The sequence below is a fragment of the Coregonus clupeaformis genome, chromosome 4 (genome assembly GCF_020615455.1).
Source record: "Coregonus clupeaformis isolate EN_2021a chromosome 4, ASM2061545v1, whole genome shotgun sequence".
NCBI classification, from domain to species: Eukaryota; Metazoa; Chordata; class Actinopteri; order Salmoniformes; family Salmonidae; genus Coregonus; species Coregonus clupeaformis.
In genome coordinates this window covers 21037529-21062239 of record NC_059195.1, presented here as the reverse complement: position 1 = coordinate 21062239, position 24711 = coordinate 21037529, and the positions used below count along the sequence as shown (strand labels likewise).

The window sequence follows — 24711 nt, the reverse complement described above, 5'->3', positions numbered from 1 at the left end:
CCTTTCTCTCTCTCTCTCTCTGGGGTTCATAGTGGTTCATAGTGTCTTACAGTGTTCTCTCTGACTCCATCTCTCCCTTTCTCTCTCTCTCTCCCTGGGGTTCATAGTGGTTCATAGTGTCTTACAGTGTTCTCTCTGACTCCATCTCTCCCTTTCTCTCTCTCTCTCTCTGGGGTTCATAGTGGTTCATAGTGTCTTACAGTGTTCTCTCTGACTCCATCTCTCCCTTTCTCTCTCTCTCTCTCTGGGGTTCATAGTGGTTCATAGTGTCTTACAGTGTTCTCTCTGACTCCATCTCTCCCTTTCTCTCTCTCTCTCTCTGGGGTTCATAGTGGTTCATAGTGTCTTACAGTGTTCTCTCTGACTCCATCTCTCCCTTTCTCTCTCTCTCTCTCTCTGGGGTTCATAGTGGTTCATAGTGTCTTACAGTGTTCTCTCTGACTCCATCTCTCCCTTTCTCTCTCTCTCTCTCTGGGGTTCATAGTGGTTCATAGTGTCTTACAGTGTTCTCTCTGACTCCATCTCTCCCTTTCTCTCTCTCTCTCTTGGGGTTCATAGTGGTTCATAGTGTCTTACAGTGTTCTCTCTGACTCCATCTCTCCCTTTCTCTCTCTCTCTCTCTGGGGTTCATAGTGGTTCATAGTTTCTTACAGTGTTCTCTCTGACTCCATCTCTCCCTTTCTCTCTCTCTCTCTCTGGGGTTCATAGTGGTTCATAGTGTCTTACAGTGTTCTCTTTGACTCCATCTCTCCCTTTCTCTCTCTCTCTCTCTGGGGTTCATAGTGGTTCATAGTGTCTTACAGTGTTCTCTCTGACTCCATCTCTCCCTTTCTCTCTCTCTCTCTCTGTCAGTAAGTTGAAGAAGTTGATCCGAGCGTGGAAGGATAAGGGGATTTCATTGGAAGAGCGAGAGGAGCAGCGGGCCAGACCTCCTCAACAGTGGAATCTCGACTACGCCCTGGTCCCCTTTGAAGGACTGACCCCAGAGTACATGGAGATGAGTGAGTGCTCACATTCACGCACACACATACTGCCCCTCTCTCCCTGTTACCTGTCAGGTAACTAACTAGACACCTGGACAGAGACCATACCACCCTGCCCCTCTCTCTCTGTTACCTGTCAGGTAACTAACTAGACACCTGGACAGAGACCATACCACCCTGCCCCTCTCTCCCTGTTACCTGGACCTGTCAGGTAACTAACTAGACACCTGGACAGAGACCATACCACCCTGCCCCTCTCTCCCTGTTACCTGGACCTGTCAGGTAACTAACTAGACACCTGGACACAGACCATACCACCTGCGCCCTCTCCTGTTCCTGTCAGGTAACTAACTAGACACCTGGACAGAGACCATACCACCCTGCCCCTCTCTCCCTGTTACCTGTCAGGTAACTAACTAGACACCTGGACAGAGACCATACCACCCTGCCCCTCTCTCCCTGTTACCTGGACCTGTCAGGTAACTAACTAGACACCTGGACAGAGACCATACCACCCTGCCCTCTCTCCCTGTTACCTGTCAGGTAACTAACTAGACACCTGGACAGAGACCATACCACCCTGCCCCTCTCTCCCTGTTACCTGTCAGGTAACTAACTAGACACCTGGACAGAGACCACACCACCCTGCCTCTCTCTCCCTGTTACCTGGACCTGTCAGGTAACTAACTAGACACCTGGACAGAGACCATACCACCCTGCCCCTCTCTCCCTGTTACCTGTCAGGTAACTAACTAGACACCTGGACAGAGACCATACCACCCTGCCCCTCTCTCCCTGATACCTGGACCTGTCAGGTAACTAACTAGACACCTGGACAGAGACCATACCACCCTGCCCCTCTCTCCCTGTTACCTGTCAGGTAACTAACTAGACACCTGGACAGAGACCATACCACCCTGCCCCTCTCCCTGTTAGGACCTGTCAGGTAACTAACTAGACACCTGGACAGAGACCATACCACCCTGCCCCTCTCTCCCTGTTACCTGGACCTGTCAGGTAACTAACTAGACACCTGGACAGAGACCATACCACCCTGCCTCTCTCTCCCTGTTACCTGGACCTGTCAGGTAACTAACTATACATCTGGACAGAGACCATACCACCCTGCCCCTCTCTCCCTGTTACCTGGACCTGTCAGGTAACTAACTAGACACCTGGACAGAGACCACACCACCCTGCCCCTCTCTCCCTGTTACCTGGACCTGTCAGGTAACTAACTAGACACCTGGACAGAGACCATACCACCCTGCCCCTCTCTCCCTGTTACCTGGACCTGTCAGGTAACCAACTAGGACACCTGGACAGAGACCATACCACCCTGCCCCTCTCTCCCTGTTACCTGTCAGGTAACTAACTAGACACCTGGACAGAGACCATACCACCCTGCCCCTCTCTCCCTGTTACCTGTCAGGTAACTAACTAGACACCTGGACAGAGACCATACCACCCTGCCCCTCTCTCCCTGATACCTGTCAGGTAACTAACTAGACACCTGGACAGAGACCATACCACCCTGCCCCTCTCTCCCTGTTACCTGGACCTGTCAGGTAACTAACTAGACACCTGGACAGAGACCATACCACCCTGCCCCTCTCTCCCTGTTACCTGTCAGGTAACTAACTAGACACCTGGACAGAGACCATACCACCCTGCCCCTCTCTCCCTGTTACCTGTCAGGTAACTAACTAGACACCTGGACAGAGACCACACCACCCTGCCCCTCTCTCTCCCTGTTACCTGGACCTGTCAGGTAACTAACTAGACACCTGGACAGAGACCATACCACCCTGCCCCTCTCTCCCTGTTACCTGGACCTGTCAGGTAACTAACTAGACACCTGGACAGAGACCATACCACCCTGCCCCTCTCTCCCTGTTACCTGGACCTGTCAGGTAACTAACTAGACACCTGGACAGAGACCATACCACCCTGCCCCTCTCTCCCTGTTACCTGTCAGGTAACTAACTAGACACCTGGACAGAGACCACACCACCCTGCCCCTCTCTCCCTGTTACCTGGACCTGTCAGGTAACTAACTAGACACCTGGACAGAGACCATACCACCCCTGCCCCTCTCTCCCTGTTACCTGGACCTGTCAGGTAACTAACTAGACACCTGGACAGAGACCATACCACCCTGCCCCTCTCTCCCTGTTACCTGTCAGGTAACTAACTAGACACCTGGACAGAGACCATACCACCCTGCCCCTCTCTCCCTGTTACCTGTCAGGTAACTAACTAGACACCTGGACAGAGACCATACCACCCTGCCCTCTCTCTCCTGTTACCTGTCAGGTAACTAACTAGACACCTGGACAGAGACCATACCACCCCTGCCCCTCTCTCCCTGTTACCTGTCAGGTAACTAACTAGACACCTGGACAGAGACCATACCACCCTGCCCCTCTCTCCCTGTTACCTGTCAGGTAACTAACTAGACACCTGGACAGAGACCATACCACCCTGCCCCTCTCTCCCTGTTACCTGTCAGGTAACTAACTAGACACCTGGACAGAGACCATACCACCCCTGCCCCTCTCTCCCTGTTACCTGTCAGGTAACTAACTAGACACCTGGACAGAGACCATACCACCCCTGCCCCTCTCTCCCTGTTACCTGTCAGGTAACTAACTAGACACCTGGACAGAGACCATACCACCCTGCCTCTCTCTCCCTGTTACCTGGACCTGTCAGGTAACTAACTAGACACCTGGACAGAGACCATACCACCCTGCCCCTCTCTCCCTGTTACCTGGACCTGTCAGGTAACTAACTAGACACCTGGACAGAGACCATACCACCCTGCCCCTCTCTCCCTGTTACCTGGACCTGTCAGGTAACTAACTAGACACCTGGACAGAGACCATACCACCCTGCCCCTCTCTCCCTGTTACCTGGAGCTGTCAGGTAACTAACTAGACACCTGGACAGAGACCATACCACCCCTGCCCCTCTCTCCCTGTTACCTGGACCTGTCAGGTAACTAACTAGACACCTGGACAGAGACCATACCACCTGCCCCCTCTCTCCTGTTACCTGTCAGGTAACTAACTAGACACCTGGACAGAGACCATACCACCCTGCCCCTCTCTCCCTGTTACTGACCTGTCAGGTAACTAACTAGACACCTGGACAGAGACCATACCACCCTGCCCCTCTCTCCCTGTTACCTGTCAGGTAACTAACTAGACACCTGGACAGAGACCATACCACCCTGCCCCTCTCTCCCTGTTACCTGGACCTGTCAGGTAACTAACTAGACACCTGGACAGAGACCATACCACCCTGCCCCTCTCTCCCTGTTTGGACCTGTCAGGTAACTAACTAGACACCTGGACAGAGACCATACCACCCTGCCCCTCTCTCCCTGTTATGGACCTGTCAGGTAACTAACTAGACACCTGGACAGAGACCATACCACCCTGCCCCTCTCTCCCTGTTACCTGGAGCTGTCAGGTAACTAACTAGACACCTGGACAGAGACCATACCACCTGCCCCTCTCTCCCTGTTACCTGTCAGGATAACTAGACACCTGGACAGAGACCATACCACCCTGCCCCTCTCTCCCTGTTACCTGGAGCTGTCAGGTAACTAACTAGACACCTGGACAGAGACCATACCACCCCTGCCCCTCTCTCCCTGTTACCTGTCAGGTAACTAACTAGACACCTGGACAGAGACCATACCACCCTGCCCCTCTCTCCCTGTTACCTGTCAGGTAACTAACTAGACACCTGGACAGAGACCATACCACCCTGCCTCTCTCTCCCTGTTACGCTGTCAGGTAACTAACTAGACACCTGGACAGAGACCATACCACCCTGCCCCTCTCTCCCTGTTACGCCTGTCAGGTAACTAACTAGACACCTGGACAGAGACCACACCACCCTGCCCCTCTCTCCCTGTTACCTGGACCTGTCAGGTAACTAACTAGACACCTGGACAGAGACCATACCACCCTGCCCCTCTCTCCCTGTTACCTGTCAGGTAACTAACTAGACACCTGGACAGAGACCATACCACCCTGCCCCTCTCTCCTGTTACCTGGACCTGTCAGGTAACTAACTAGACACCTGGACAGAGACCATACCACCCTGCCCCTCTCTCCCTGTTACCTGTCAGGTAACTAACTAGACACCTGGACAGAGACCATACCACCCTGCCCCTCTCTCCCTGTTATGGACCTGTCAGGTAACTAACTAGACACCTGGACAGAGACCATACCACCCTGCCCCTCTCTCCCTGTTACCTGTCAGGTAACTAACTAGACACCTGGACAGAGACCATACCACCCTGCCCCTCTCTCCCTGTTGACCTGTCAGGTAACTAACTAGACACCTGGACAGAGACCATACCACCCTGCCCCTCTCTCCCTGTTTACCTGTCAGGTAACTAACTAGACACCTGGACAGAGACCATACCACCCTGCCCCTCTCTCCCTGTTACCTGTCAGGTAACTAACTAGACACCTGGACAGAGACCATACCACCCTGCCCCTCTCTCCCTGATACCTGTCAGGTAACTAACTAGACACCTGGACAGAGACCATACCACCCTGCCCCTCTCTCCCTGTTACCTGGACCTGTCAGGTAACTAACTAGACACCTGGACAGAGACCATACCACCCTGCCCCTCTCTCCCTGTTACCTGGACCTGTCAGGTAACTAACTAGACACCTGGACAGAGACCATACCACCCTGCCCCTCTCTCCCTGTTACCTGGACCTGTCAGGTAACTAACTAGACACCTGGACAGAGACCATACCACCCTGCCCCTCTCTCCCTGTTACCTGGACCTGTCAGGTAACTAACTAGACACCTGGACAGAGACCATACCACCCTGCCCCTCTCTCCCTGTTGACCTGTCAGGTAACTAACTAGACACCTGGACAGAGACCATACCACCCTGCCTCTCTCTCCCTGTTACCTGGACCTGTCAGGTAACTAACTAGACACCTGGACAGAGACCATACCACCCTGCCCCTCTCTCCCTGTTGACCTGTCAGGTAACTAACTAGACACCTGGACAGAGACCATACCACCCCTGCCCCTCTCTCCCTGTTTGACCTGTCAGGTAACTAACTAGACACCTGGACAGAGACCACACCACCCTGCCCCTCTCTCCCTGTTACTGGACCTGTCAGGTAACTAACTAGACACCTGGACAGAGACCATACCACCCTGCCCCTCTCTCCCTGTTACCTGTCAGGTAACTAACTAGACACCTGGACAGAGACCATACCACCCTGCCCCTCTCTCCCTGTTACCTGTCAGGTAACTAACTAGACACCTGGACAGAGACCATACCACCCTGCCTCTCTCTCTCCTGTTACCTGTCAGGTAACTAACTAGACACCTGGACAGAGACCATACCACCCTGCCTCTCTCTCCCTGTTACCTGGACCTGTCAGGTAACTAACTAGACACCTGGACAGAGACCATACCACCCTGCCCCTCTCTCCCTGTTCCTGGACCTGTCAGGTAACTAACTAGACACCTGGACAGAGACCATACCACCCTGCCCCTCTCTCCCTGTTGACCTGTCAGGTAACTAACTAGACACCTGGACAGAGACCATACCACCCCTGCCCCTCTCTCCCTGTTACCTGTCAGGTAACTAACTAGACACCTGGACAGAGACCATACCACCCTGCCCCTCTCTCCCTGTTACCTGTCAGGTAACTAACTGAGACACCTGGACAGAGACCATACCACCCTGCCCCTCTCTCCCTGTTACCTGGACCTGTCAGGTAACTAACTAGACACCTGGACAGAGACCATACCACCCTGCCCCTCTCTCCTGTTACCTGGACCTGTCAGGTAACTAACTAGACACCTGGACAGAGACCATACCACCCTGCCCCTCTCTCCCTGTTACCTGTCAGGTAACTAACTAGACACCTGGACAGAGACCATACCACCCTGCCCCTCTCTCCCTGTTACCTGGACCTGTCAGGTAACTAACTAGACACCTGGACAGAGACCATACCACCCTGCCCCTCTCTCCCTGTTACCTGGACCTGTCAGGTAACTAACTAGACACCTGGACAGAGACCATACCACCCCTGCCCCTCTCTCCCTGTTGACCTGTCAGGTAACTAACTAGACACCTGGACAGAGACCATACCACCCTGCCCCTCTCTCCCTGTTACCTGTCAGGTAACTAACTAGACACCTGGACAGAGACCATACCACCCTGCCCCTCTCTCCCTGTTTGGACCTGTCAGGTAACTAACTAGACACCTGGACAGAGACCATACCACCCTGCCTCTCTCTCCCTGTTACCTGTCAGGTAACTAACTAGACACCTGGACAGAGACCATACCACCCCTGCCCCTCTCTCCCTGTTACCTGTCAGGTAACTAACTAGACACCTGGACAGAGACCATACCACCCTGCCTCTCTCTCCTGTTACCTGTCAGGTAACTAACTAGACACCTGGACAGAGACCATACCACCCTGCCCCTCTCTCCCTGTTACCTGTCAGGTAACTAACTAGACACCTGGACAGAGACCATACCACCTGCCCCTCTCTCCCTGTTACCTGTCAGGTAACTAACTAGACACCTGGACAGAGACCATACCACCCTGCCCCTCTCTCCCTGTTACCTGTCAGGTAACTAACTAGACACCTGGACAGAGACCATACCACCCTGCCCCTCTCTCCCTGTTACCTGTCAGGTAACTAACTAGACACCTGGACAGAGACCATACCACCCTGCCCCTCTCTCCCTGTTACCTGGACCTGTCAGGTAACTAACTAGACACCTGGACAGAGACCATACCACCCTGCCCCTCTCTCCCTGTTACCTGTCAGGTAACTAACTAGACACCTGGACAGAGACCATACCACCCTGCCCCTCTCTCCCTGTTACCTGGACCTGTCAGGTAACTAACTAGACACCTGGACAGAGACCATACCACCCTGCCCCTCTCTCCCTGTTACCTGGACCTGTCAGGTAACTAACTAGACACCTGGACAGAGACCATACCACCCTGCCCCTCTCTCCCTGTTACCTGTCAGGTAACTAACTAGACACCTGGACAGAGACCATACCACCCTGCCCCTCTCTCCCTGTTTACCTGTCAGGTAACTAACTAGACACCTGGACAGAGACCATACCACCCTGCCCCTCTCTCCCTGTTACCTGTCAGGTAACTAACTAGACACCTGGACAGAGACCATACCACCCTGCCCCTCTCTCCCTGTTACCTGTCAGGTAACTAACTAGACACCTGGACAGAGACCATACCACCCTGCCTCTCTCTCCCTGTTACCTGGACCTGTCAGGTAACTAACTCAGACACCTGGACAGAGACCATACCACCCTGCCTCTCTCTCCCTGTTACCGACCTGTCAGGTAACTAACTAGACACCTGGACAGAGACCATACCACCCTGCCCCTCTCTCCCTGTTACCTGTCAGGTAACTAACTAGACACCTGGACAGAGACCATACCACCCTGCCCCTCTCTCCCTGTTACCTGGACCTGTCAGGTAACTAACTAGACACCTGGACAGAGACCATACCACCCTGCCCCTCTCTCCCTGTTACCTGGACCTGTCAGGTAACTAACTAGACACCTGGACAGAGACCATACCACCCTGCCCCTCTCTCCCTGTTCCGACCTGTCAGGTAACTAACTAGACACCTGGACAGAGACCATACCACCCTGCCCCTCTCTCCCTGTTACGGACCTGTCAGGTAACTAACTAGACACCTGGACAGAGACCATACCACCCTGCCCCTCTCTCCCTGTTACTACCTGTCAGGTAACTAACTAGACACCTGGACAGAGACCATACCACCCTGCCCTCTCTCTCCTGTTACCTGTCAGGTTAACTAGACACCTGGACAGAGACCATACCACCCTGCCCCTCTCTCCCTGTTACCTGTCAGGTAACTAACTAGACACCTGGACAGAGACCATACCACCCTGCCCCTCTCTCCCTGTTACCTGGACCTGTCAGGTAACTAACTAGACACCTGGACAGAGACCATACCACCCTGCCCCTCTCTCCCTGTTACCTGGACCTGTCAGGTAACTAACTAGACACCTGGACAGAGACCATACCACCCTGCCCCTCTCTCCCTGTTACCTGTCAGGTAACTAACTAGACACCTGGACAGAGACCATACCACCCTGCCCCTCTCTCCCTGTTACCTGTCAGGTAACTAACTAGACACCTGGACAGAGACCATACCACCCTGCCCTCTCTCTCCCTGTTGACCTGTCAGGTAACTAACTAGACACCTGGACAGAGACCATACCACCCTGCCCCTCTCTCCCTGTTTGACCTGTCAGGTAACTAACTAGACACCTGGACAGAGACCATACCACCCTGCCCCTCTCTCCCTGTTACCTGTCAGGTAACTAACTAGACACCTGGACAGAGACCATACCACCCCTGCCCCTCTCTCCCTGTTACCTGTCAGGTAACTAACTAGACACCTGGACAGAGACCATACCACCCTGCCTCTCTCTCCCTGTTACCTGGACCTGTCAGGTAACTAACTAGACACCTGGACAGAGACCATACCACCCTGCCCCTCTCTCCCTGTTACCTGGACCTGTCAGGTAACTAACTAGACACCTGGACAGAGACCATACCACCCTGCCCCTCTCTCCCTGTTACCTGTCAGGTAACTAACTAGACACCTGGACAGAGACCATACCACCCTGCCCCTCTCTCCCTGTTACCTGGACCTGTCAGGTAACTAACTAGACACCTGGACAGAGACCATACCACCCTGCCCCTCTCTCCCTGTTACCTGGACCTGTCAGGTAACTAACTAGACACCTGGACAGAGACCATACCACCCTGCCCCTCTCTCCCTGTTTGACCTGTCAGGTAACTAACTAGACACCTGGACAGAGACCATACCACCCTGCCCCTCTCTCCCTGTTACTGGACCTGTCAGGTAACTAACTAGACACCTGGACAGAGACCATACCACCCTGCCCCTCTCTCCCTGTTACCTGGACCTGTCAGGTAACTAACTAGACACCTGGACAGAGACCATACCACCCTGCCCCTCTCTCCCTGTTGACCTGTCAGGTAACTAACTAGACACCTGGACAGAGACCATACCACCCTGCCCCTCTCTCCCTGTTACCTGTCAGGTAACTAACTAGACACCTGGACAGAGACCATACCACCCTGCCCCTCTCTCCCTGTTACCTGGACCTGTCAGGTAACTAACTAGACACCTGGACAGAGACCATACCACCCTGCCCCTCTCTCCCTGTTACCTGGACCTGTCAGGTAACTTCAACTAGACACCTGGACAGAGACCATACCACCCTGCCCCTCTCTCCCTGTTCACCTGTCAGGTAACTAACTAGACACCTGGACAGAGACCACACCACTCCTGCCCCTCTCTCCCTGTTACCTGTCAGGTAACTAACTAGACACCTGGACAGAGACCATACCACCCTGCCCTCTCTCTCCCTGTTCTACCTGTCAGGTAACTAACTAGACACCTGGACAGAGACCATACCACCCTGCCTCTCTCTCCCTGTTTGACCTGTCAGGTAACTAACTAGACACCTGGACAGAGACCATACCACCCTGCCCCTCTCTCCCTGTTACCTGGACCTGTCAGGTAACTAACTAGGACACCTGGACAGAGACCATACCACCCTGCCCTCTCTCTCCCTGTTACCTGTCAGGTAACTAACTAGACACCTGGACAGAGACCATACCACCCTGCCTCTCTCTCCCTGTTGACCTGTCAGGTAACTAACTAGACACCTGGACAGAGACCATACCACCCTGCCCCTCTCTCCCTGTTACCTGGACCTGTCAGGTAACTAACTAGACACCTGGACAGAGACCATACCACCCTGCCCCTCTCTCCCTGTTACCTGTCAGGTAACTAACTAGACACCTGGACAGAGACCATACCACCCTGCCCCTCTCTCCCTGTTACCTGGACCTGTCAGGTAACTAACTAGACACCTGGACAGAGACCATACCACCCTGCCCCTCTCTCCCTGTTCCTGGACCTGTCAGGTAACTAACTAGACACCTGGACAGAGACCATACCACCCCTGCCCTCTCTCCCTGTTACCTGTCAGGTAACTAACTAGACACCTGGACAGAGACCATACCACCCTGCCCCTCTCTCCCTGTTACCTGTCAGGTAACTAACTAGACACCTGGACAGAGACCATACCACCCTGCCCCTCTCTCCCTGTTACCTGGACCTGTCAGGTAACTAACTAGACACCTGGACAGAGACCATACCACCCTGCCCCTCTCTCCCTGTTACCTGTCAGGTAACTAACTAGACACCTGGACAGAGACCATACCACCCTGCCCCTCTCTCCCTGTTACCTGGACCTGTCAGGTAACTAACTAGACACCTGGACAGAGACCATACCACCCTGCCCCTCTCTCCCTGTTACCTGGACCTGTCAGGTAACTAACTAGACACCTGGACAGAGACCATACCACCCTGCCCTCTCTCTCCCTGTTGACCTGTCAGGTAACTAACTAGACACCTGGACAGAGACCATACCACCCTGCCCTCTCTCCCTGTTACCTGGACCTGTCAGGTAACTAACTAGACACCTGGACAGAGACCATACCACCCTGCCCCTCTCTCCCTGTTACCTGTCAGGTAACTAACTAGACACCTGGACAGAGACCATACCACCCTGCCCCTCTCTCCCTGTTACCTGTCAGGTAACTAACTAGACACCTGGACAGAGACCATACCACCCTGCCCCTCTCTCCCTGTTACCTGGACCTGTCAGGTAACTAACTAGACACCTGGACAGAGACCATACCACCCTGCCCCTCTCTCCCTGTTACCTGTCAGGTAACTAACTAGACACCTGGACAGAGACCATACCACCCCTGCCCTCTCTCTCCCTGTTACCTGTCAGGTAACTAACTAGACACCTGGACAGAGACCATACCACCCTGCCCCTCTCTCCCTGTTACCTGGACCTGTCAGGTAACTAACTAGACACCTGGACAGAGACCATACCACCCTGCCCCTCTCTCCCTGTTCTGGACCTGTCAGGTAACTAACTAGACACCTGGACAGAGACCATACCACCCTGCCCCTCTCTCCCTGTTACCTGTCAGGTAACAAACTAGACACCTGGACAGAGACCATACCACCCTGCCCCTCTCTCCCTGTTACCTGTCAGGTAACTAACTGAGACACCTGGACAGAGACCATACCACCCTGCCCCTCTCTCCCTGTTACCTGGACCTGTCAGGTAACTAACTAGACACCTGGACAGAGACCATACCACCCTGCCCCTCTCTCCCTGTTATGGACCTGTCAGGTAACTAACTAGACACCTGGACAGAGACCATACCACCCTGCCCCTCTCTCCCTGTTACCTGGAGCTGTCAGGTAACTAACTAGACACCTGGACAGAGACCATACCACCCTGCCCCTCTCTCCCTGTTACCTGTCAGGTAACTAACTAGACACCTGGACAGAGACCATACCACCCTGCCCCTCTCTCCCTGTTACCTGTCAGGTAACTAACTAGACACCTGGACAGAGACCATACCACCCTGCCCTCTCTCTCCTGTTGGACCTGTCAGGTAACTAACTAGACACCTGGACAGAGACCATACCACCCTGCCCCTCTCTCCTGTTACCTGTCAGGTAACTAACTAGACACCTGGACAGAGACCATACCACCCTGCCCTCTCTCTCCCTGTTACCTGGACCTGTCAGGTAACTAACTAGACACCTGGACAGAGACCATACCACCCTGCCCCTCTCTCCCTGTTGGACCTGTCAGGTAACTAACTAGACACCTGGACAGAGACCATACCACCCTGCCTCTCTCCCTGTTACCTGGAGCTGTCAGGTAACTAACTAGACACCTGGACAGAGACCATACCACCCTGCCCCTCTCTCCCTGTTACCTGTCAGGTAACTACTAGACACCTGGACAGAGACCATACCACCCTGCCCCTCTCTCCCTGTTACCTGGACCTGTCAGGTAACTAACTAGACACCTGGACAGAGACCATACCACCTGCCTCTCTCTCCCTGTTACCTGTCAGGTAACTAACTAGACACCTGGACAGAGACCATACCACCCTGCCTCTCTCTCCCTGTTACCTGGACCTGTCAGGTAACTAACTAGACACCTGGACAGAGACCATACCACCCTGCCTCTCTCTCCCTGTTACCTGTCAGGTAACTAACTAGACACCTGGACAGAGACCATACCACCCTGCCCCTCTCTCCTGTTACCTGGACCTGTCAGGTAACTAACTAGACACCTGGACAGAGACCATACCACCCTGCCCTCTCTCCCTGTTACCTGGACCTGTCAGGTAACTAACTAGACACCTGGACAGAGACCATACCACCCTGCCCCTCTCTCCCTGTTGACCTGTCAGGTAACTAACTAGACACCTGGACAGAGACCATACCACCCTGCCCCTCTCTCCCTGTTGACCTGTCAGGTAACTAACTAGACACCTGGACAGAGACCATACCACCCTGCCCCTCTCTCCCTGTTACCTGTCAGGTAACTAACTAGACACCTGGACAGAGACCATACCACCCTGCCCCTCTCTCCCTGTTGGACCTGTCAGGTAACTAACTAGACACCTGGACAGAGACCATACCACCCTGCCCCTCTCTCCCTGTTACGGACCTGTCAGGTAACTAACTAGACACCTGGACAGAGACCATACCACCCTGCCCTCTCTCCCTGTTACCTGGACCTGTCAGGTAACTAACTAGACACCTGGACAGAGACCATACCACCCTGCCTCTCTCTCCCTGTTACCTGTCAGGTAACTAACTAGACACCTGGACAGAGACCATACCACCCTGCCCCTCTCTCCCTGTTACCTGGACCTGTCAGGTAACTAACTAGACACCTGGACAGAGACCATACCACCCTGCCCCTCTCTCCCTGTTACCTGTCAGGTAACTAACTAGACACCTGGACAGAGACCATACCACCCTGCCCCTCTCTCCCTGTTACCTGGACCTGTCAGGTAACTAACTAGACACCTGGACAGAGACCATACCACCCTGCCCCTCTCTCCCTGTTACCTGTCAGGTAACTAACTAGACACCTGGACAGAGACCATACCACCCTGCCCCTCTCTCCCTGTTACCTGGACCTGTCAGGTAACTAACTAGACACCTGGACAGAGACCATACCACCCTGCCCCTCTCTCCCTGTTACCTGTCAGGTAACTAACTAGACACCTGGACAGAGACCATACCACCCTGCCCCTCTCTCCCTGTTACCTGGACCTGTCAGGTAACTAACTAGACACCTGGACAGAGACCATACCACCCTGCCCCTCTCTCCCTGTTACCTGGACCTGTCAGGTAACTAACTAGACACCTGGACAGAGACCATACCACCCTGCCCCTCTCTCCCTGTTACCTGTCAGGTAACTAACTAGACACCTGGACAGAGACCATACCACCCTGCCCCTCTCTCCCTGTTACCTGTCAGGTAACTAACTAGACACCTGGACAGAGACCATACCACCCTGCCCCTCTCTCCCTGTTACCTGTCAGGTAACTAACTAGACACCTGGACAGAGACCATACCACCCTGCCCCTCTCTCCCTGTTACCTGTCAGGTAACTAACTAGACACCTGGACAGAGACCATACCACCCTGCCCCTCTCTCCCTGTTACCGGACCTGTCAGGTAACTAACTAGACACCTGGACAGAGACCATACCACCCCTGCCCCTCTCTCCCTGTTACGGACTGTCAGGTAACTAACTAGACACCTGGACAGAGACCATACCACCCTGCCCCTCTCTCCCTGTTCCGGACCTGTCAGGTAACTAACTAGACACCTGGACAGAGACCATACCACCCTGCCCCTCTCTCCCTGTTACCTGTCAGGTAACTAACTAGACACCTGGACAGAGACCATACCACCCTGCCCCTCTCTCCCTGTTACCTGTCAGGTAACTAACTAGACACCTGGACAGAGACCATACCACCCTGCCCCTCTCTCCCTGTTGGACCTGTCAGGTAACTAACTAGACACCTGGACAGAGACCATACCACCCTGCCCCTCTCTCCCTGTTACCTGTCAGGTAACTAACTAGACACCTGGACAGAGACCATACCACCCTGCCCCTCTCTCCTGTTACCTGGACCTGTCAGGTAACTAACTAGACACCTGACAGAGACCATACCACTCCTGCCCTCTCTCCCTGTTACCTGTCAGGTAACTAACTAGACACCTGGACAGAGACCATACCACCCTGCCTCTCTTCCTGTTCGGACCTGTCAGGTAACTAACTAGACACCTGGACAGAGACCATACCACCCTGCCCCTCTCTCCCTGTTTGACCTGTCAGGTAACTAACTAGACACCTGGACAGAGACCATACCACCCTGCCCTCTCTCTCCCTGTTACCTGTCAGGTAACTAACTAGACACCTGGACAGAGACCATACCACCCTGCCCCTCTCTCCCTGTTACCTGGACCTGTCAGGTAACTAACTAGACACCTGGACAGAGACCATACCACCCTGCCTCTCTCTCCCTGTTACCTGGACCTGTCAGGTAACTAACTAGACACCTGGACAGAGACCATACCACCCTGCCCTCTCTCTCCCTGTTACCTGTCAGGTAACTAACTAGACACCTGGACAGAGACCATACCACCCTGCCTCTCTCTCCCTGTTACCTGGACCTGTCAGGTAACTAACTGGACACCTGGACAGAGACCATACCACCCTGCCCCTCTCTCCCTGTTACGGCTGTCAGGTAACTAACTAGACACCTGGACAGAGACCATACCACCCTGCCCCTCTCTCCCTGTTACCTGGACCTGTCAGGTAACTAACTAGACACCTGGACAGAGACCATACCACCCCTGCCCCTCTCTCCCTGTTACTGGACCTGTCAGGTAACTAACTAGACACCTGGACAGAGACCATACCACCCCTGCCTCTCTCTCCCTGTTACCTGTCAGGTAACTAACTAGACACCTGGACAGAGACCATACCACCCTGCCCCTCTCTCCCTGTTACCTGTCAGGTAACTAACTAGACACCTGGACAGAGACCATACCACCCTGCCTCTCTCTCCCTGTTACCTGTCAGGTAACTAACTAGACACCTGGACAGAGACCATACCACCCTGCCCCTCTCTCCCTGTTAGGACCTGTCAGGTAACTAACTAGACACCTGGACAGAGACCATACCACCCTGCCCCTCTCTCCCTGTTACCTGGACCTGTCAGGTAACTAACTAGACACCTGGACAGAGACCATACCACCCTGCCTCTCTCTCCCTGTTACCTGTCAGGTAACTAACTAGACACCTGGACAGAGACCATACCACCCCTGCCCCCTCTCTCCCTGTTATGGACCTGTCAGGTAACTAACTAGACACCTGGACAGAGACCATACCACCCTGCCCCTCTCTCCCTGTTACCTGTCAGGTAACTAACTAGACACCTGGACAGAGACCATACCACCCTGCCCCTCTCTCCCTGTTACCTGTCAGGTAACTAACTAGACACCTGGACAGAGACCATACCACCCTGCCTCTCTCTCCCTGTTACGCCTGTCAGGTAACTAACTAGACACCTGGACAGAGACCATACCACCCTGCCCCTCTCTCCCTGTTACCTGGACCTGTCAGGTAACTAACTAGACACCTGGACAGAGACCATACCACCCTGCCCCTCTCTCCCTGTTACCTGGACCTGTCAGGTAACTAACTAGACACCTGGACAGAGACCATACCACCCTGCCCCTCTCTCCCTGTTACCTGTCAGGTAACTAACTAGACACCTGGACAGAGACCATACCACCCTGCCCCTCTCTCCCTGTTGGACCTGTCAGGTAACTAACTAGACACCTGGACAGAGACCATACCACCCTGCCCCTCTCTCCCTGTTACCTGGACCTGTCAGGTAACTAACTAGACACCTGGACAGAGACCATACCACCCTGCCCCTCTCTCCCTGTTACCCTGTCAGGTAACTAACTAGACACCTGGACAGAGACCATACCACCCTGCCCCTCTCTCCCTGTTATGGACCTGTCAGGTAACTAACTAGACACCTGGACAGAGACCATACCACCCCTGCCCCTCTCTCCCTGTTACCTGTCAGGTAACTAACTAGACACCTGGACAGAGACCATACCACCCCTGCCCCTCTCTCCCTGTTACCTGGACCTGTCAGGTAACTAACTAGACACCTGGACAGAGACCATACCACCCTGCCCCTCTCTCCCTGTTACTGGACCTGTCAGGTAACTAACTAGACACCTGGACAGAGACCATACCACCCTGCCCCTCTCTCCCTGTTACTGGACCTGTCAGGTAACTAACTAGACACCTGGACAGAGACCATACCACCCTGCCCCTCTCTCCCTGTTACCTGTCAGGTAACTAACTAGACACCTGGACAGAGACCATACCACCCCTGCCCCTCTCTCCCTGTTACCTGGAGCTGTCAGGTAACTAACTAGACACCTGGACAGAGACCATACCACCCTGCCCTCTCTCCCTGTTACCTGTCAGGTAACTAACTAGACACCTGGACAGAGACCATACCACCTGCCCCTCTCTCCCTGTTGACCTGTCAGGTAACTAACTAGACACCTGGACAGAGACCATACCACCCTGCCTCTCTCTCCCTGTTACCTGTCAGGTAACTAACTAGACACCTGGACAGAGACCATACCACCCTGCCCCTCTCTCCCTGTTACCTGTCAGGTAACTAACTAGACACCTGGACAGAGACCATACCACCCTGCCCCTCTCTCCCTGTTACCTGTCAGGTAACTAACTAGACACCTGGACAGAGACCATACCACCCTGCCCTCTCTCCCTGTTACTGACCTGTCAGGTAACTAACTAGACACCTGGACAGAGACCATACCACCCTGCCCCTCTCTCCCTGTTACCTGTCAGGTAACTAACTAGACACCTGGACAGAGACCATACCACCCTGCCCCTCTCTCCCTGTTAGACCTGTCAGGTAACTAACTAGACACCTGGACAGAGACCATACCACCCTGCCCCTCTCTCTCCCTGTTTGACCTGTCAGGTAACTAACTAGACACCTGGACAGAGACCATACCACCCTGCCCCTCTCTCCTGTTACCTGTCAGGTAACTAACTAGACACCTGGACAGAGACCATACCACCCCTGCCTCTCTCTCCCTGTTGACCTGTCAGGTAACTAACTAGACACCTGGACAGAGACCATACCACCCTGCCCCTCTCTCCCTGTTACCTGTCAGGTAACTAACTAGACACCTGGACAGAGACCATACCACCCCTGCCCTCTCTCCCTGTTACCTGTCAGGTAACTAACTAGACACCTGGACAGAGACCATACCACCCTGCCCCTCTCTCCCTGTTACCTGTCAGGTAACTAACTAGACACCTGGACAGAGACCATACCACCCTGCCCCTCTCTCCCTGTTACCTGGACCTGTCAGGTAACTAACTAGACACCTGGACAGAGACCATACCACCCTGCCCTCTCTCCCTGTTACCGGACCTGTCAGGTAACTAACTAGACACCTGGACAGAGACCATACCACCCTGCCCCTCTCTCCTGTTACCTGTCAGGTAACTAACTAGACACCTGGACAGAGACCATACCACCCTGCCCCTCTCTCCCTGACCTGGACCTGTCAGGTAACTAACTAGACACCTGGACAGAGACCATACCACCCTGCCCCTCTCTCCCTGTTACTGGCTGTCAGGTAACTAACTAGACACCTGGACAGAGACCATACCACCCTGCCCCTCTCTCCCTGTTACCTGGACCTGTCAGGTAACTAACTAGACACCTGGACAGAGACCATACCACCCCTGCCCCTCTCTCCCTGTTACCGACCTGTCAGGTAACTAACTAGACACCTGGACAGAGACCATACCACCCTGCCCCTCTCTCCCTGTTTGGACCTGTCAGGTAACTAACTAGACACCTGGACAGAGACCATACCACCCTGCCCCTCTCTCCCTGTTACCTGTCAGGTAACTAACTAGACACCTGGACAGAGACCATACCACCCTGCCCCTCTCTCCCTGTTCCTGGACCTGTCAGGTAACTAACTAGACACCTGGACAGAGACCATACCACCCTGCCTCTCTCTCCCTGTTACCTGGACCTGTCAGGTAACTAACTAGACACCTGGACAGAGACCATACCACCCTGCCCCTCTCTCCCTGTTACCTGGACCTGTCAGGTAACTAACTAGACACCTGGACAGAGACCATACCACCCTGCCCCTCTCTCCCTGTTACCGGACCTGTCAGGTAACTAACTAGACACCTGGACAGAGACCATACCACCCTGCCCCCTCTCTCCCTGTTTGGACCTGTCAGGTAACTAACTAGACACCTGGACAGAGACCATACCACCCTGCCCCTCTCTTCCTGTTACCTGTCAGGTAACTAACTAGACACCTGGACAGAGACCATACCACCCCTGCCCTCTCTCCCTGTTACCTGGACCTGTCAGGTAACTAACTAGACACCTGGACAGAGACCATACCACCCTGCCCCTCTCTCCCTGTTACCTGTCAGGTAACTAACTAGACACCTGGACAGAGACCATACCACCCTGCCCCTCTCTCCCTGTTACCTGTCAGGTAACTAACTAGACACCTGGACAGAGACCATACCACCCTGCCCCTCTCTCCCTGTTACCTGTCAGGTAACTAACTAGACACCTGGACAGAGACCATACCACCCTGCCTCTCTCTCCCTGTTTACCTGTCAGGTAACTAACTAGACACCTGGACAGAGACCATACCACCCTGCCCCTCTCTCCCTGTTACCTGGACCTGTCAGGTAACTAACTAGACACCTGGACAGAGACCATACCACCCTGCCCCTCTCTCCCTGTTACTGGACCTGTCAGGTAACTAACTAGACACCTGGACAGAGACCATACCACCCTGCCTCTCTCTCCCTGTTACCTGTCAGGTAACTAACTAGACACCTGGACAGAGACCATACCACCCTGCCCCTCTCTCCCTGTTACCTGGACCTGTCAGGTAACTAACTAGACACCTGGACAGAGACCATACCACCCTGCCCCTCTCTCCCTGTTACCTGACCTGTCAGGTAACTAACTAGACACCTGGACAGAGACCATACCACCCTGCCCCTCTCTCCCTGTTACCTGGACCTGTCAGGTAACTAACTAGACACCTGGACAGAGACCATACCACCCTGCCCCTCTCTCCCTGTTACCTGCTGTCAGGTAACTAACTAGACACCTGGACAGAGACCATACCACCCTGCCTCTCTCTCCCTGTTACCTGTCAGGTAACTAACTAGACACCTGGACAGAGACCATACCACCCTGCCCTCTCTCTCCCTGTTACTGGACCTGTCAGGTAACTAACTAGACACCTGGACAGAGACCATACCACCCTGCCCCTCTCTCCCTGTTACCTGTCAGGTAACTAACTAGACACCTGGACAGAGACCATACCACCCTGCCCCTCTCTCCCTGTTACCTGGACCTGTCAGGTAACTAACTAGACACCTGGACAGAGACCATACCACCCTGCCCCCTCTCTCCCTGTTACCTGGACCTGTCAGGTAACTAACTAGACACCTGGACAGAGACCATACCACCCTGCCCTCTCTCTCCCTGTTACCTGTCAGGTAACTAACTAGACACCTGGACAGAGACCATACCACCCTGCCCCTCTCTCCCTGTTCCTGGACCTGTCAGGTAACTAACTAGACACCTGGACAGAGACCATACCACCCTGCCCCTCTCTCCCTGTTACCTGTCAGGTAACTAACTAGACACCTGGACAGAGACCATACCACCCTGCCCCTCTCTCCCTGTTGACCTGTCAGGTAACTAACTAGACACCTGGACAGAGACCATACCACCCTGCCCCTCTCTCCCTGTTACCTGGACCTGTCAGGTAACTAACTAGACACCTGGACAGAGACCATACCACCCTGCCCCTCTCTCCCTGTTACCTGTCAGGTAACTAACTAGACACCTGGACAGAGACCATACCACCCTGCCCTCTCTCCCTGTTGACCTGTCAGGTAACTAACTAGACACCTGGACAGAGACCATACCACCCCTGCCCCTCTCTCCTGTTACTGGACCTGTCAGGTAACTAACTAGACACCTGGACAGAGACCATACCACCCTGCCCCTCTCTCCCTGTTACCTGTCAGGTAACTAACTAGACACCTGGACAGAGACCATACCACCCTGCCCCTCTCTCCCTGTTACCTGTCAGGTAACTAACTAGACACCTGGACAGAGACCATACCACCCTGCCTCTCTCTCCCTGTTACCTGTCAGGTAACTAACTAGACACCTGGACAGAGACCATACCACCCTGCCCCTCTCTCCCTGTTACCGACCTGTCAGGTAACTAACTAGACACCTGGACAGAGACCATACCACCCCTGCCCCTCTCTCCCTGTTACCTGTCAGGTAACTAACTAGACACCTGGACAGAGACCATACCACCCTGCCCCTCTCTCCCTGTTACCTGGACCTGTCAGGTAACTAACTAGACACCTGGACAGAGACCATACCACCCTGCCCCTCTCTCCCTGTTACCTGTCAGGTAACTAACTAGACACCTGGACAGAGACCATACCACCCTGCCCCTCTCTCCCTGTTCTGGACCTGTCAGGTAACTAACTAGACACCTGGACAGAGACCATACCACCCTGCCCCTCTCTCCCTGTTGACCTGTCAGGTAACTAACTAGACACCTGGACAGAGACCATACCACCCTGCCCCTCTCTCCCTGTTACCTGGACCTGTCAGGTAACTAACTAGACACCTGGACAGAGACCATACCACCCTGCCCTCTCTCCCTGTTACCTGGACCTGTCAGGTAACTAACTAGACACCTGGACAGAGACCATACCACCCTGCCCCTCTCTCCCTGTTGACCTGTCAGGTAACTAACTAGACACCTGGACAGAGACCATACCACCCTGCCCCTCTCTCCCTGTTACCTGTCAGGTAACTAACTAGACACCTGGACAGAGACCATACCACCCTGCCCCTCTCTCCCTGTTACCTGTCAGGTAACTAACTAGACACCTGGACAGAGACCATACCACCCCTGCCCTCTCTCCCTGTTACCTGTCAGGTAACTAACTAGACACCTGGACAGAGACCATACCACCCTGCCCCTCTCTCCCTGTTCTGACCTGTCAGGTAACTAACTAGACACCTGGACAGAGACCATACCACCCTGCCCCTCTCTCCCTGTTACCTGTCAGGTAACTAACTAGACACCTGGACAGAGACCATACCACCCTGCCCCTCTCTCCCTGTTACCTGGACCTGTCAGGTAACTAACTAGACACCTGGACAGAGACCATACCACCCTGCCCCTCTCTCCCTGTTACCTGTCAGGTAACTAACTAGACACCTGGACAGAGACCATACCACCCTGCCCCTCTCTCCCTGTTACCTGTCAGGTAACTAACTAGACACCTGGACAGAGACCATACCACCCTGCCCCTCTCTCCCTGTTACCTGGACCTGTCAGGTAACTAACTAGACACCTGGACAGAGACCATACCACCCTGCCCCTCTCTCCCTGTTACCTGTCAGGTAACTAACTAGACACCTGGACAGAGACCATACCACCCTGCCCCTCTCTCCCTGTTACCTGGACCTGTCAGGTAACTAACTAGACACCTGGACAGAGACCATACCACCCTGCCCCTCTCTCCCTGTTACCTGTCAGGTAACTAACTAGACACCTGGACAGAGACCATACCACCCTGCCCCTCTCTCCCTGTTGACCTGTCAGGTAACTAACTAGACACCTGGACAGAGACCATACCACCCTGCCCCTCTCTCCCTGTTACCTGGACCTGTCAGGTAACTAACTAGACACCTGGACAGAGACCATACCACCCTGCCCCTCTCTCCCTGTTACCTGTCAGGTAACTAACTCAGACACCTGGACAGAGACCATACCACCCTGCCCCTCTCTCCCTGTTACCTGTCAGGTAACTAACTAGACACCTGGACAGAGACCATACCACCCTGCCCCTCTCTCCCTGTTACCTGGACCTGTCAGGTAACTAACTAGACACCTGGACAGAGACCATACCACCCTGCCCCTCTCTCCCTGTTACCTGGACCTGTCAGGTAACTAACTAGACACCTGGACAGAGACCATACCACCCTGCCCTCTCTCCCTGTTCTGACCTGTCAGGTAACTAACTAGACACCTGGACAGAGACCATACCACCCTGCCCCTCTCTCCCTGTTTGACCTGTCAGGTAACTAACTAGACACCTGGACAGAGACCATACCACCCTGCCCCTCTCTCCCTGTTACCTGGACCTGTCAGGTAACTAACTAGACACCTGGACAGAGACCATACCACCCTGCCCTCTCTCCCTGTTCCGACCTGTCAGGTAACTAACTAGACACCTGGACAGAGACCATACCACCCTGCCCCTCTCTCCCTGTTACTGGACCTGTCAGGTAACTAACTAGACACCTGGACAGAGACCATACCACCCTGCCCCTCTCTCCCTGTTACCTGGACCTGTCAGGTAACTAACTAGACACCTGGACAGAGACCATACCACCCCTGCCCCTCTCTCCCTGTTACCTGGATCAGGTAACTAACTAGACACCTGGACAGAGACCATACCACCCTGCCCCTCTCTCCCTGTTGACCTGTCAGGTAACTAACTAGACACCTGGACAGAGACCATACCACCCTGCCCCTCTCTCCCTGTTTGACCTGTCAGGTAACTAACTAGACACCTGGACAGAGACCATACCACCCTGCCCCTCTCTCCCTGTTCTGGACCTGTCAGGTAACTAACTAGACACCTGGACAGAGACCATACCACCCTGCCCCTCTCTCCCTGTTACCTGTCAGGTAACTAACTAGACACCTGGACAGAGACCATACCACCCTGCCCCTCTCTCCCTGTTACCTGGACCTGTCAGGTAACTAACTAGACACCTGGACAGAGACCATACCACCCTGCCCCTCTCTCCCTGTTACCTGTCAGGTAACTAACTAGACACCTGGACAGAGACCATACCACCCTGCCCCTCTCTCCCTGTTACCTGGACCTGTCAGGTAACTAACTAGACACCTGGACAGAGACCATACCACCCTGCCCCTCTCTCCCTGTTACCTGGACCTGTCAGGTAACTAACTAGACACCTGGACAGAGACCATACCACCCTGCCCCTCTCTCCCTGTTGACCTGTCAGGTAACTAACTAGACACCTGGACAGAGACCATACCACCCTGCCCCTCTCTCCCTGTTACCTGGACCTGTCAGGTAACTAACTAGACACCTGGACAGAGACCATACCACCCCTGCCCCTCTCTCCCTGTTCTGACCTGTCAGGTAACTAACTAGACACCTGGACAGAGACCATACCACCCTGCCCCTCTCTCCCTGTTACCTGGACCTGTCAGGTAACTAACTAGACACCTGGACAGAGACCATACCACCCTGCCCCTCTCTCCCTGTTTGACCTGTCAGGTAACTAACTAGACACCTGGACAGAGACCATACCACCCTGCCCCTCTCTCCCTGTTACCTGGACCTGTCAGGTAACTAACTAGACACCTGGACAGAGACCATACCACCCTGCCCCTCTCTCCCTGTTACCTGGACCTGTCAGGTAACTAACTAGACACCTGGACAGAGACCATACCACCCTGCCCCTCTCTCCCTGTTACCTGTCAGGTAACTAA

The 24711-nt window shown here is 54.0% G+C and overlaps 1 protein-coding gene across 1 annotated transcript in view; it reads left to right on the top strand.

Moving 5' to 3' along the window:
* ano2b (anoctamin 2b) overlaps positions 1 to 24711 on the top strand; it is a 220198-nt gene that overhangs the window by 124885 nt on the left and 70602 nt on the right. Inside the window, exon 22 of the mRNA XM_045209694.1 lies at positions 853 to 1001. Coding sequence (XP_045065629.1) covers positions 853 to 1001 — 149 coding nt within the window. The remainder of the gene's footprint in view (positions 1 to 852; positions 1002 to 24711) is intronic.